Source organism: Salvelinus sp. IW2-2015, linkage group LG32, assembly GCF_002910315.2.
Source record: "Salvelinus sp. IW2-2015 linkage group LG32, ASM291031v2, whole genome shotgun sequence".
In the NCBI taxonomy this organism is placed as follows: Eukaryota; Metazoa; Chordata; class Actinopteri; order Salmoniformes; family Salmonidae; genus Salvelinus; species Salvelinus sp. IW2-2015.
In genome coordinates this window covers 805247-820182 of record NC_036871.1, presented here as the reverse complement: position 1 = coordinate 820182, position 14936 = coordinate 805247, and the positions used below count along the sequence as shown (strand labels likewise).

At 41.3% G+C, this 14936-nt stretch overlaps 1 protein-coding gene across 3 annotated transcripts in view; it reads right to left on the bottom strand.

Moving 5' to 3' along the window:
* The window catches only part of adcy8 (adenylate cyclase 8 (brain)), a 198123-nt gene that overhangs the window by 44543 nt on the left and 138644 nt on the right, over nucleotides 1–14936 (bottom strand). For 2 of the 3 annotated variants that reach the window (XM_023977858.2, XM_023977855.2), the window contains 3 exons: nucleotides 9717–9817; nucleotides 8885–9086; nucleotides 2452–2541 (listed from right to left, as the gene is read on the bottom strand). In XM_023977858.2, coding sequence (XP_023833626.1) covers nucleotides 2452–2541; nucleotides 8885–9086; nucleotides 9717–9817 — 393 coding nt within the window. The remainder of the gene's footprint in view (nucleotides 1–2451; nucleotides 2542–8884; nucleotides 9087–9716; nucleotides 9818–14936) is intronic. The other variant, XM_023977857.2, reaches the window with a different exon arrangement.

The window sequence follows — 14936 nt, the reverse complement described above, 5'->3', positions numbered from 1 at the left end:
GCTCTACAAATAGGTCAGGGACAACGTTGTGGACAAATACAGATCAGGGTTGGGTTATAGAAACATTTCAGAAACTTTGAACATCCAACGGAGCACCATTAAATCTGTTATTAAAAAATTTAAAGAATTTAGCACCACAACAAACCTGCCAAGAGAAGGCCTCCCACCAAAACTCCCAGACCAGGCAAGGAGGACATTCATCATAGAGGCAACAAAGATAACCCTGAAGGAGCTGCAAAGCTCTACAGTGGAGATTGGAGTATCTGTCCATAGAACCACTTTAAACCGCACACTCCACAGAGCTGGGCTTTACGACAGAGTGGCCAGAAAAAAATAAGCAAACACGTTTGGTGTTCGCCAAAAGGCATGTGGGACACTCCCCAAACATATGGAAGAAGGTACTCTGGTCAGATGAGACTAAAATTTAGCTTTTTGGCCATCAAGGAAAATGCTATGTCTGGGGCAAACCCAGCACCACGCATCACCCCGAGAACCCCATCTCCACAGTGAAGCATAGTGGTGGCAGTATCATGGTGTGGGGATGTTTTTAATCGGCAGGGACATGGAAACTGGTCAGAATTGAAGGAATGCTGGATGGCGTTAAATACAGAAATTCTTGAGGGAAACCTGTTTCAGTCTTCCAGAGATTTGAAACTGGGATGGAGGTTCACCTTCCAGTAGGACAATGACCCTAAGCATACTGCTAAAGCAACACTCACGTGGTTTAAGGGGAAACATTTAAATGTCTTGGAATGGCCTAGTCAAAGCCCAGACCTCAATCCAACTGAGAATCTGTGGTATGACTTAAAGATTGCTGTACAGCAGAACCCATCCAACTTGAAGGAGCTGGAGCAGTTTWGCCTTGAAAATGGGCAAAAATCCCAGTGACTAGATGTGCCAAGCTTATAGAGACATACCCCAAGAGACTTGCAGCTGTAATTGCTGCAAAAGGTGTCTATACAAAGTATTGATTTTGGGGGGGGTGAATAGTTATGCAAGCTCAAGTTCTGTTTTTTTGTCTTAGTTCTTGTTTGTTTCACAGGAAAAACATATTTTGTATCTTCAAAATGGTAGGCATGTTGTGTAAATCAAATGATACAAACCCCCCAAAAATCTATTTTAATTCCAGGTTGTAAGGCAACAAAATAGGAAAAATGCCAAGGGGGTGAACACTTTTGCAAGCCACTGTATTTATTTTATTATTGTAATATTTTTATTCCAATTTTCCCGGGGTGTTTCAGCACCCTTAGCACCCCTACTTCCCGCGGCTATGTTAATAGCTGTATGAATATGAAAGTCATTACATTTCTCCTACCCTTCCTTTCAGCTGTCCCAGATTTCCCCTTTAATGAACATAATACAGTAGATGGGCAACAAAACACTTAAATTCAGGAAATTAAATTATTTTATTTAATGAGCTGGAAATTGCCAATTAATTTATATTGGGATTTTGATTTCAATGTTGTGAATTAAAGTCCTATTCATTTCCTGAGTTGAAATGGCATTGACGCAAGCCACGGACTTGAGTGATGAAAAGATAAACACTTCATGACCAAAAGTATGTGGAAACATGCTCGTTGAACATCTCATTCCAAAATCATGGGCATTAATATGTAGTTGGTCCCCCTTTTGCTGCTATAACAGCTTCCGGGAATGCTTTCCACGATATTTTGGAACATTGCTGCGGGTACTTGCTTCCATTCAGCCACAAGAGCATTAGTGAGGTCAGGCACTGATGTTGGGCGATTAGGCCTGGCTCGCATTCAGTGTTCCAATTCATCCCAAAAGTGTTCAATGGTTGAGGTCAGGGCTCTGTGCAGGCCAGTCAAGTTCTTCCACACTGATCTTGACAAACCATTTCTGTATGGACCTAGCTTTGTGCATGGGGGCATTGTCATGCTGAAACAGGAATGGGCCTTCCCCAAACTGTTACCACAAAGTTGGAAGCACAGAATCGTCTAGAATGTCATTGTATGCTGTAGAGTTAAGATGTCCCTTCACTGTAACTAAGGGGCCTAACTCGAACCATGACAAACAGCCCCAGTCCATTACTCCTACTCCCCCTAACTGTACAGCTGGCACTAAGCATTCGGGCAGGTAGGGTTCTCCTGGCATCCGCCTAACCCAGATTCGCCCATCAGACTTTCCAGATGCACTGCTAGCTATGAATTCTATCTGAGGGTGTTTGCATGTTTAGGTAAAAATTCTAATAATGTCCCCTTTGGAATATTGGCAAGTAGAGGGGCTCCCCAGTGGGTGGGCCCAGGCACACATGTGCCTACGTGGCTGGATAACATGTTATCTTAGTTTCACCCTGTGAAGTGTTCCCCTGAAATACTAAAGTACTATATAATGCCATGTTAATACCATATTGTTAGTACTGTAGTTACAGTGTTACTACACAGGTATAAGACCAACTTAATGTAAAGTATTACTGTCTAGTACAGTTACCTCAGGGTAGAAGCAGATGTCAGGGATGGTGGTGGATGTGTTGAAGGTCTGGTTGCTGAAGGTGCTGGACTTGTCAAAATCACACCACAGCTGCAAGAGAGGAACAGAGAGAGATCAGTGGTGTACATTATTGTCTCTATAAATAATAAGTGTATGCATACTCGATCAGTGAATGAATACTCAAATACAGGCACGTGCAGAGAGCACGAGCTCCTGCCCCACCATTCACCAAGTATATATATTTTGTATACCATTGTCATTGTTGTTAGGAACACACTGCCCCCAAGTCATCGTGACATTGTCAAGTTCACCACCCGCATCCCTAACCGGTCCTGGTCTGCCCTGAACGGAGCTCACATGCACCCAGTGTGCCTTTTGCCCTGTACGGAGATTACGGAGATATCCAAACATGCATGGCTTGATATGCGGTCACCGGTCAAGTGTCTGTAGCAAGCCACCTACAGTTGAAGTCGAAAGTTTACATACACCTTAGCCAAATACATTTAAACTCAGTTTTTCGCAATTCCTGACATTTAATCCTAGTAAAAATTCCCTGTTTTAGGTCAGTTAGGATCACCACTTTAATTGTAAGAATGTGAAATGTCAGAATAATAGTAGAGATAATGATTTATTTCAGCTTTTACTTCTTTCATCACATTCCCAGTGGGTCAGAAGTTTACATACACTCAGTTAGTATTTGGTAGCATTGCTTTAAATTTGTTTAACTTGGGTCAAACGTTTCGGGTAGCCTTCCACAAGCTTCCCACAATAAGTTGGGTGAATTTTGGCCCATTCCTCCTGACGGAGCTGGTGTAACAGTCAGGTTTGTAGGCCCACTTGCTCGCACACGCTTTTTCAGTTCAGGTGATTTTAATTTGGACCCTCAAGTTCTAAGCAAAACAACCACAAAACAAATACAAAACACTGTAAAAACACCAGCAAATCAGCTCCAATTCATTTTAATTTTGGAAATACGTTCCAATGTATGTGATAGTGTACAAATGAAAGCAAGGTTTGACATTATTGTGTTTTTGTCAAATATATTTGTTTGGGCTTCTTGTGGTCAACTTCTTGCGGTCAATTTGCAGTTGACAAATTATTTGTAATTATTTTCAGGCCTCCTGACCATCCACTCAAGACAATTGTTGATGATCCCTGATTTACATCATCAATATTCGGTATGGCTGGCTGAGAGCCTACATGCAGCAGAGAGGCAGAAAGACTTGGGGGGGAAATTCAGACCCGAGTTATGCGTGCGTAAAAGGAACTTCATTCCCTTTTTATGCACTTTTCTCTCTCTACACATATTCTGAACTTGAACTTAAGCAAGGGTTAACACATGTGCCAGCCAGATATTCCGTTTGGGGTGGAGTTTACAGAAATGGAGGTGTGGCAGAGGTGTGTCTACAGATATGCTGTGTTCTGACCTTGACTTAATTCCACCACCTTTACACATGAGGAAACCACGAATAAGGTTGAGTGAACCTGTTGGTTCCAAGTAGAAAAACATCTACTTGCTTTCCCCCCCCCCCCAATATAAATTACACACACAGTCATTTATAAATTGATAAGAGCTATTGATAAGCGCAAGGTAAATGAGTAAACAGCAGAATATGTATTAGTTGTCCTGCTTTCCCTATTTCACCATGTTCATACTGCTTTTCTTTATTTTACAGCTACAAAAGTCTTTCTCAATCAGTTCACTGTTGAGTGGCTCTAGGCTGTAGGTGCTAAAAGCATACAGTACGTAGACCTTGCAACCTCGCAGACTAATGATGCGTATTTCACAACCTTAGACGGAAGTAATGACTTGCAAGCAATGTTGCTGTGATCCTGAAAAGAGAAGAACATTGCCTCCAGAAGGTAAATTGGGGTCAGTAGGTTCAGCTGTGAATCTATTGCTGGGCAAAGAACCATTCGTTTAGATTAGGTATTGAAAGAGGGCCCTGTATTTCAGGGTGTAGAATTGAACTAGATATTATCTACTATGTGAGAACCCCTTACCAAACCAGCTCTGACTGTGCTGTAAAGCTGTGACGTTGTGAGGTTGGACACAGGTGTAGAGAAGAGACCAGACGAGGAATCAGTGGTTAAGGATAAACATAAATACTTTACTGATAAACAGTAGCTGCAGGATCACAGTACACTAGGAAAAACAACAAACACTTGAAGTCTTGAAAACTCACTCAGGAAACAAACACATATGGTAAACAATTCAAGCTTCTGCAAAGGAAACCAGAAAACACACCTCTTTTAAAAAGGGAAATCATAATGAGTAATAGGACACACCTGAGTGTGGTTAATGTCTCTAGGACGGTCTCTGCTGCCCTCTGGTGACAGGTGGAACAATGACAACCTGAGTGTCGTTAATGTCTCTAGGACGGTCTCTGCCGCCCTCTGGTGACAGGTGGAACAATGACAACCTGAGTGTCRTTAATGTCTCTAGGACGGTCTCTGCCGCTCTCTGGTGACAGGTGGAATCATGACATAAGGCATCTCATAATCACCTCTGGTTGTACTCACAATGTGGCCTTACTCTTGACCTCCTTTCCTCACTGACCTACTTTTGACCTTGTCTAGTCTGTAGACGACTTTGTGTTTTTTTTGTTATGTTTGATATGTCTACCATGACCTGAACTTGTGTATCCCTCTCCCTTTCATCTTTGGTGATGTTYTTTGCCTCTTGGGCACCATTGTAAATGAGATCTGGTTCCCAGTTGACCCACCAGGTTAAATAAATTAATAAGGAATTGGAAATAATCAAAAATGAATCCCATTTCCAATTGTCCTTTCCAGCACAATTCCTTCTGGGACATTGAATTTAATTGACTGGCGAACATGCATAAAGATGGAGGAATACAGATATAACATAAGCACTATAAGCACAGAGTTTTTATACTATGGTCCGTGACATGGTTTTAATTCACCCACAAATCAGCACAATCAATTTTTTTAGTTTTTCCAATCTGGAAGCTAGAAATGGGATCATGTACAGTTGTGGCCAAATATATTGACACCTTTGTACTTTCCTCAAATAATTATCTTTCTTCAAAAATGGTCTTCACACCTTGTTATTGGATTTTCAACATTGCAGAACCAACTTAATTTTTTGTAAACTTTGTTAACTKAAGTTTATATAGTAGTTTTGCTCTTCTGCAGCAAACAGCTCTAATTCTTCAATGTTTGTGGGGTTCCCTCCACCAACTGTGGTTTTCAGCTCTCGCCATAGGTTTTAGATGTGATTCAGATCTGGTCAATCCAGATTTTTTTCCTGAACAATTCCAGGATGTTTTTTCTGTGTTTGGGGTTGTTGTTCTACTGGAAGACCCACAACCTTCAACAGAGACACAGTTTTTGGACTGAATTGAACATAGCACTCCAAAATACCTTGATAGTTTGCTGATTTTATGATGTCTTGCACACATTCAAGGCACCCAATAACAGAGGCTGGAWAGTACCCCCACATCATTATCAAACCTCCCCCATAATTGATTGTAGGGAGTGTTATTTTCTTTGAATGCTTCATTTTGTTGTTTGAGACACAAGAAAGCCTGATTGAACTTCTCAAAAACCCACCTAAATAAGCCTAAGTCCGGGGGGAAATGTTATGTGTAACAATGAAACAACGTAAGAGCTCTTTGGCATTAAAGATCAGTGCTGTTTACTGAAGACCAAATKAAGCAKTCAATGAAAATAACACCTTCYCGACAATCAAACATAAGGAGGTTTGATAATGCTGTAGGGTTGCTTTTCTGCCTCTTGTACTGGGTCTCCATTGAATTTTGCGGGTCTTCCAGCAGGACAACGACCCTAAACACACATCAAAAAGCACMAAGGAATGGTTAAAAAGAGATGCTGGACTGTTCTGGAGTKGCCAGCGAAGAGTCCAGATCAGAATCGTATCCAAAACCTATGGCGAGATCTGAAAACAGCAGTTGGTGGAGGGCATCCCTCAAATATTGAAGCATTAGATCAGTTTACTGGTGAAAAATGGGCCAAATCGCCAGTAGAAAGGTGAAGCAAGCTCAATGATGACTACAAGAAGCGTTTGTCTGCAGTCATCTTGGTCAAAGGATGTGCAACCAAGTATTAGCTCTGGGGTGCCAATAATTGTGTCCATGCCATTTCTCTTTATTTTCTTAAGTTTACAAAAATAAAGTTGGTTCTGCAATGTTGAAAATCCAATAACAATGTGTGGTAACCCATAAGACTGCTGAACAATTAATCATATGGGCAACCCCACCCCCCCCCCCCTTTTTTTTTTTGTACACTGCTGCTACTCGCTGTTTATTATCTATGCATAGTCAGTTTACCCCTACCTACATGTACAAATTACCTAACCAACCTGTACCCCCGCACATTGACTCGGTACCGGTACCCCCTGTACAAGTTTACATACACTTAGGTTGGAGTCATTACAACTCGTTTTTCAGACGCTCCACAAATTTCTTTGTTGCAAACTAAAGTTTTGGCAAGTCGGTTAGGACATCTACTTTGTGCATGCTAAGTAATTTTTCCAACAATTGTTTACAGATTATTTCACTGATAATTATTTGTATCACAATTCCAGTGGGTCAGAAGTTTACATACACTAAGTTGACTGTGCCTTTAAACAGCTTGGAAAATTCCAGAAAATGTTGTCATGGCTTTAGAAGCTTCTGATAGGCTAATTGACATCATTTGAGTCAATTGGCAGTGTACCCGTGGATGTATTTCAAGGCCAACCTTCAAATTCAGTGGTCTCTTTGACATCTTGGGAAAATCAAAAGAAAATCAAAAGAAATCAGCCAAGACCTCAGAAAATAAATTGTAGACCACAAGTCTGTTCATCCTTGGAGCAATTTCCAAATGACTGAAGGTACCACGTTCATCTGTACAAACAATAGTACGCAAGTATAAACACCATGGGACCACGCAGCTGTCATACTGCTCAAGAAGGAGACGCGTTCTGTCTCCTAGAGATGAATGTACTTTGGGCGGAAAGTGCAAATCAATCCCAGAACAACAGCAAAGGACCTTGTGACGATGCTGGAGGAAACAGGTACAAAAGTATCTATTTCCACAGTAAAACGAGTCCTATATGGACATAACCTGAAAGGTCGCTCAGCAAGGAAGAAGCCACTGCTCCAAAACTGCCATAAAAAAGCCAAGCCAGACTATGGTTTGCAACTGCACATGGGGACAAAGATCGTACTTTTTGGAGAATATCCTCTGGTCCGATGAAACAAAAATAGAACTGTTTGGCCATAATGACCATCGTTATGTTTGGAGGAAAAAGGGGATGCTTGCAAGCCGAAGAACACCACCCCAACCGTGAAGCACGGGGTGCCAGCATCATGTTGTGGGGATGCTTTGCTGCAGGAGGGACTGGTGCACTTCACAAAATAGATGGCATCATGAGGCAGGAAAGTTATGTGGATATATTGAAGCAACATCTCAAGCGAAATCATGCAGGAAGTTAATGCTTGGTTGCAAATGGGTCTTCCAAGTGGACAATGACCCCAAGCATACTTCCAAAGTTGTGGCAAAATGGCTTAAGGACAACAAATTCAAGGTATTGGAGTGGCCATCACAAAGCCCTGACCTCAATCCTATAGAAAATGTGTGGGCAGAACTGAAAAAGCGTGTGCGAGCAAGGAGGCCTACAAACCTGACTGTTACACCAGCTCCGTCAGGAGGAATGGGCCAAAGTTCACCCAACTTATTGTGGGAAGCTTGTGGAAGGCTACCTTAAATGTTTGACCCAAGTTAAACAATTTAAAGGCATTGCTACCAAATACTAATTGAGTGTGTAAACTTCTGACCCACTGGGAATGTGATGAAAGAAATAAAAGCTGAAATTAATCATTCTCTCTACTATTATTCTGACATTTCACATTCTTAAAAAAAAGTGGTGATCCTAACTGACCTAAGACAGGGACTTTTTACTAGGATTAAATGTCAGGAACTGTGAAAAACTGAGTTGAAATGTATATGGCTAAAGGTGTATGTAAACTTCTCGACTTCCACTGTATATAGCATCTTTATTGTTCTTTTATTGAGTTACTTTTATATTTAGTTTATTTTGTAAATATTTTCTTAACTCTATTTCTTGAACTGCATTGTTGGTTAAGGACTTGTAAGTATGCATTTCACGTTAAGGTCTACACCTGTTGTATTCGGGGCGTGTGACAAATAACATTTGATTTGACTTTTTTTTACTTATTTGAGAAGAAATTGAGATTTATTTAAGTAAATTGCAAATGTGCCAATACATTTGGCCACAACTGTATACTGTGCAAATGCAGATCCTTTTATTTTTTTTATATAGAACAGTAACGGAGAGCAAGCTACAATGCACCTAACTTAGGAAACAAGGCATTTGTGGTTAGAGAATGGAGGCCGGCCACCATCTTTATGTACATCTGCTGTGTAAATGTCTGGCTAAACTCACAATGTTGATCATGGCCGCCAGGAAGTTGATGAGGATGGAGACAAAGACGATGACGTTGCGGGCCATGTAGGTCTCATTGATCCAGCAGCAGGACTTTCGCAGGACCAACGGCAGACACTTGTAGTCCTCCGCCGTGGTCACCAGGACTAGGAATGAGTGCAGGACGATGAGCACCGAAAACTGGATCACCATGGTAACCATCCTGCAGACATGAGCAATGGAAGGTAGATAAAGTGATCCAATCGCAGCCTTGGACAATAACACTAAGGCCGCTGAAAAAATGTATGGCGACAGTATAATGTTTCAATTAAATACAGGTGAAAACAGTGAAAAGAGTTGGTGATGTGACCGTTGCAGCAACGTTGAAGGTGGGAGAGCATTAATCACATTATGGGATTTGATTGAACTATAGACGACTCCTGACAGTTCGAGACTGTCAAGACTATGTGCCATTGTCTCTTCATTCTTACTCAACCGCATTGCCATGGGTGGAGTCATCACTCTATCTGACGTAAGACAATAGACCAGTGCAACAAACTAGAGCACGCCATTATCCAAACCAATTAAAAATTATGTTATTGAATTGGGAATGGAAAACTGTAGCACACTTCAAATGAGTGTGCACTTATAAGTAGTGTCCTTATTCTAAGTGTATTTATCAGGAGTCGACCTCATCCACTTTCCTCTCCCCCACCCCTAGGAGTTCAGCGTTGCAATATTCTGGTAACTTTCCAAAAATGTACAGGTTTTCTAGAAATCCAGATTGAACAATTCCTGGAAACTTTAGGAATGTTACCGGAATTCTGCAATCCTACAGCTGTCCCTCTATTACCTGGCAGAAGGCAGCAGGCTCTGAATGGCCGTGATGAAGATGAGCACGATGAAGGCGCACACCAGGTTGGACTTGAACACTTCGTCCCTCATTTGGGAATACTGCACAGTGAGGGGAAGGGAGAAGGAAATACAAGAAAAGAAGAAAGAGGGGTTTAAGAGACACACAAGGCCATACGAAAATCTCTAGCTCCACATTTCAATGCCACGACAGACACAGTCACGTCACAGTTCCACCACAAGCGTTAGAGAGATAGAGGTAGAAATAGGAGAGCAGAAAGAGGCTAGCTGGGGATTCTGGGGATGAGGCAGAGGTTGGGGACTGTAAAGTGATTATTCAAGAAGCAAGATACTAAACCACCACCACACACAACTAGTTAAGGTCACTGAACAAAGAGGAAAACTCTATGTACGAATGGTGTTTGGATTTTGCGTGTACAGCTTGTTATGTTTGGCAATACTGTCAAAACAAACGCATCTGCAAGTGCTGTTAGCAATAGCAGCGGTGGCAAGTGATGCTAGATACTAGTAGCATCTGCTAGCTAATATACTGTCCAAGCCTTCACATATCGTTGCCGGTGAGTCACCATGCAGAGCTGGCTGACATGTATGAGAAATCTCTGTCCTTTAACGACTGGATTTGCCCTTTGACATCTCGCACCATGACACCCTATGCAAGGTTATATTAGTTAACTATTAACTATACCAAACAAAAATGTAAACACAACATGCAACAATTTCAATGATTTTACTGAGTTACAGTTCAAATAAGGAAATTGAAATAAATTAATTAGGCCTTAATCTATGTATTTCACATGACTGGGCAGGGGCATAGCCATGCGTGGGCCTGGGAGGGCATGGGCATAGCCATGGATGGGCCTGGGAGGGCATAGGCCCACCCACTTGAGAGACTGTCCCACCCACTGGGGATTAAGGCCCAGCCAATCATAATGAATTTTTCCCCAAAAAAGGGCTTTATTATAGACAGAAATTCTCCTCAGTTTCATCAGCTGTCCGGTTTGCTGGTCTCAGGTGCAGATGACGCCGGGTATGGAGGTCCTGGGCTGGCGTGGTTACACGTGGCCTGAGGTCGGTTGGACGTACAGCCAAATTCTCTAAAACGATGTTGGAGGCGGTTTATGGTAGAGAAATGAACATTCAATTATCTGTCAAATTCTGGTGGACATCCCTGCAGTCAGCATGCCAAAACAACTTGAGACATCTGTGGCATTGTGTTGTGTGACAAAACTGCACATTTTAGAATGGCCTTTTATTGTCCCCAGCACAAGGTGCATCAGTGTAATGTTCATGCCGTTTAATCAGCTTCTTGATATACCACACCTGTCAAGTGGATGGAATACCTTGGAAAAGGAGAAATACTCACTAACAGGGATGTAAACAAATTTGTGCACAACATTTGAGAGAAATAAGCTTTTTGTGCCTATGGAACATTTCCGGGATGTTTAATTTCAGCTCATGAAATCATGGGTCCAACACTACATGTTGCGTGTATATTTTTGTTCAGTATACAACTGAAACGAAAAATAATTTTCAAAATTTAAAAAAACAACATGTTCAGTTTAAAAAATAAACATTTATTTTGGGCAAAATTCTAATGGGGTTTTCTAACTATTTTTTGAATGGGATTTTCAGGCTTCTGAATCTGGCACGTCCTATTGAGATGGGACGCGTTTGAATGATAAGGCTCAAGCAACCGACTGTAAACTAAAGTTGAGGAGTGAAATCGGGGGAGGTGTGACAGCCAAAGTCGGACACTAATGTGGTTTTCCAACAGCAAAGCTCTGAACAAAATGGTAGTGTTGCCATTGTTTATAAAACTATTTTCCCTTCTTCCTGTGTCTCCAACCCCCATATCACACACTCACAAACTGAAATAATATGTTTGTACATTTTACAATCAATTAGTGAGAGGGAGAAAGAGACTCAAATATCATATTCATTTGTATCAATCCAGACACAATCAATAACTAAACCCTAAATCCTACTCCCTATGCACTTGTGGAGATTATTTGTCACATGCTTCCTAAACAACAGGTGTTGTTCGAACAGTATAGAGTTAAAGATAAAGACTGTTAAAATCATTTAAAAAAAGAAAGTGACAAGGAATAAATACACTGCGAATAACGAATAACAATAACAATTAAAAATAACATGGCTATATAGAGGGAGTACCAGTGCCGAGTCGATGTGCAGGGGTACGAGGTAATTGAGGTAGCTATATACATATCGTAGGGGTATAGTGACTAGGCAATAGGATAGATAATAGACATTAGCAGCAGTGTATGTGGTGAGTATGAAAGTGTGTGTGTGTGTGTGTGTGTGTAGCGTCAGTATGCATGTGTGCGCGTGTTGTGTGTGTGGGTGTATGTAGTGTGTGGGTGTATGTGTGTGTGTGTGTGTATGTATATGTGTGTGTATAAGCAACATGGTGAAACTTCCACATAGCCTATCAGAGGGCTATTACCATATTTATTACACCTGTCAAATCCTCTCAGATCTCCACAAGTGCAAAAGGCGTAGGGTTTAGGGGTATATTAGGGATTGGGCCCATGTCTTTGATCACATTTGCGTGGGTCAAACAAGAAAACCCTAATGATTGGTTGACTACAGAACCTCCCACAATGTAAGCCCTGGCTGCAGGATGAAGTTGGTGAAGAGCAACTGCAGAAACTTGCAGTCACAACTTCATGACCTTTGATCACATGGTTTATTGTAAAGTTCATACAGTCGACATGTAGGCGCCAGTATCTCCATAATGCAACACACTTTGAAAGGCGGTGACCGATTTCACAAAAGTGATCTGCTCGAACGCGCCAAATGACTTTATAAATTTAAAGGTAGACTCAACAAGATGATGTGTCCAAGAGCAGCAAAGCAGATATTGGGCATGTTCGAGCGGACACATTTTGTCTAGTCGGTGACCATCGTTGGTCACTGCCTTTCAAAGTGTCTTGTATTATGGGGATAAACATTTTCCAACTTGTGCCTACATGTTGACCGCATGAACGTTACAAAAACCATGTGATCAGGTCATGCAGTTGTTGATGACGTCGCCCTCAAGTCACTGCAGTTGCTTCTCCACCAACTGCACCATGCAGCCAGCGCCTGGTTAGTGAGCGGCATTATCTGTCAAACCAATACTTAGGGTGTTTTTGGTTGACCCACGTGACCAAAGACGTGACTGAAACCGTAACCAACTTTGCCTCAATTCTAAAGCTACAGGCGGAACGGCGGATACAAATGAAATGATATTTGAGACCTCTCTCGAACCAATTAATTGTACACACATTATGTTTTCAGTTTGTGAGTGTGAGTTTATTTCTACATTTATAAAGAGCAACGTTTATAAGCAATAGCAGCGATGTTGACACTGCCTTGTTGATCCACACCTTGCTGCTGGAAAACCCCTACAGTGTCCGACTTTTGACTGTCGCAGATGCACCTCCCCCGACTTCACTCCTCGACTTTCGTCTAGAGTTGGCTTCATTAGCGTTACTACTCGAACACACCCAATGAGTTGAGCATGACACACGGCTCTAACAGTCACACAGTATCTGCGCATGTGGAAGGGTGCGCTTCGCGCCGCTACAACGCGGTAGCTCCGGGACCAAGAGAGTGGAGAAGTTTAGCCTCTTACTGTGGAAATTGACTCACTACTACTGTTTACTTTGTGTATCTACGTCATCTCGCTGAGTCTACCTTTAAACCTAACCTTTGACCTGACAAATCCCCTTATGCATTACTGCCCCACAGTGGCAAGAAGTGACATCCCCAAAAAAACAAAAACACATAAATGGCTCCTAGTCACCCACACACAGGCTACTTTCTGTCCCTAACACTAAAACTAAATAATATAAAAATGAAATAGATTTTTTTTTTTATAAAACGTATACTAAATAAAAATGAGTAAATCAGATCTGAAAACAAAATACTTTGTAAATCTTAAAATTAATAGAAATAAAAACTAATATAAAAACACAAAACTATAATAACCTTGACACACTGCCCCCTTTCTCTCTGTCTCTTCCTCAAAGGGTGCTGGGGAAATTAGCAAGAGGATGCTTCATGTTTGTCACGACTAGACCAAAAATAAAGACATTCAAAAGCAACTCACTGGGCATTGGGCAGAAATGAACCGAAAAGGGGTGGGGACTTGAAATGTTTAGCTTAAGATGGTTGCACGATAAAAGGGAAACACAGGTAAGGGGCAAAGGTCAACTGAAAAGGTCAACTCCAAGGTCAAGGGTGTAGAAAAGTGGCTTTAGTCATGGAACAAAAAGTAAGAAGGAAAAAATAAACAGCAAAAAAGCTGAACATGTCAACTTTTTCAACAAGGTTTTAAAGGAGAACAGGTCCATGGCATGGATATTTGGTCATGAGTAAACTTAAGGGGATTCTTCATTCTTGGAAAAGKCAATCAGCCTTTTGGTAAAAAACACTAATTAGCTACCTACCCTAAAATTATCAGTAAAAACATGTTCAAATTATTCTCTGAATTATTTAAATTAGATATCAGTCATTGATCCAAATGCACTGTAAGTATRAGATCTGTGCATTTAAAAAGTATTTCTGAATTAAATGTTATTAGCCTTTAGGATCGTTTTCAAATAAGGTATGCAGATGTTAGATCTGATCTAACAGAAGCCAAAATATGCCATCTTGCAAAATGAGGACTAAAGGCCTGTATTCAAACCAACGCAGATCAACAACATTGCACAGCAATTGAATATTTATACTATATCGGAAGTATAACTGCGGTAACAGAAAACCAATCACGACTCCTACTTTCCCTGGCACTGTTTCCAAATGGAAACGTTTAAGCATTTGTGGCACAAATCCCATTCAAGTCATGGTACTGATATTAGCATATGTAGAGCATCATGTCCAAATCATACGAAGTACCTAAAATTGATTGTGAAGCTCAACAAAATCACGTACAGATTATTTGAACAGAATCTGCGAAAAATTCTAATATCGGTACCAGRACTTGAATGGGATTTGTGCCACACGTTAGCGTTTGGAAACAGCAGTTTGTAAATTTAGGGCGGMAGGTAGCCTAGCTGTTATGGTGTTGGGCCAGTAACTRAAAGGTTGTCTGTTTGAATACCCGAGCTGACAAGGTGAAAATCTGTTGCTGTGCCCATGAGCAATGCACTTAATCCTAAATTGCTCCTGGGTGTGCTGACCTACTATGGCCGAC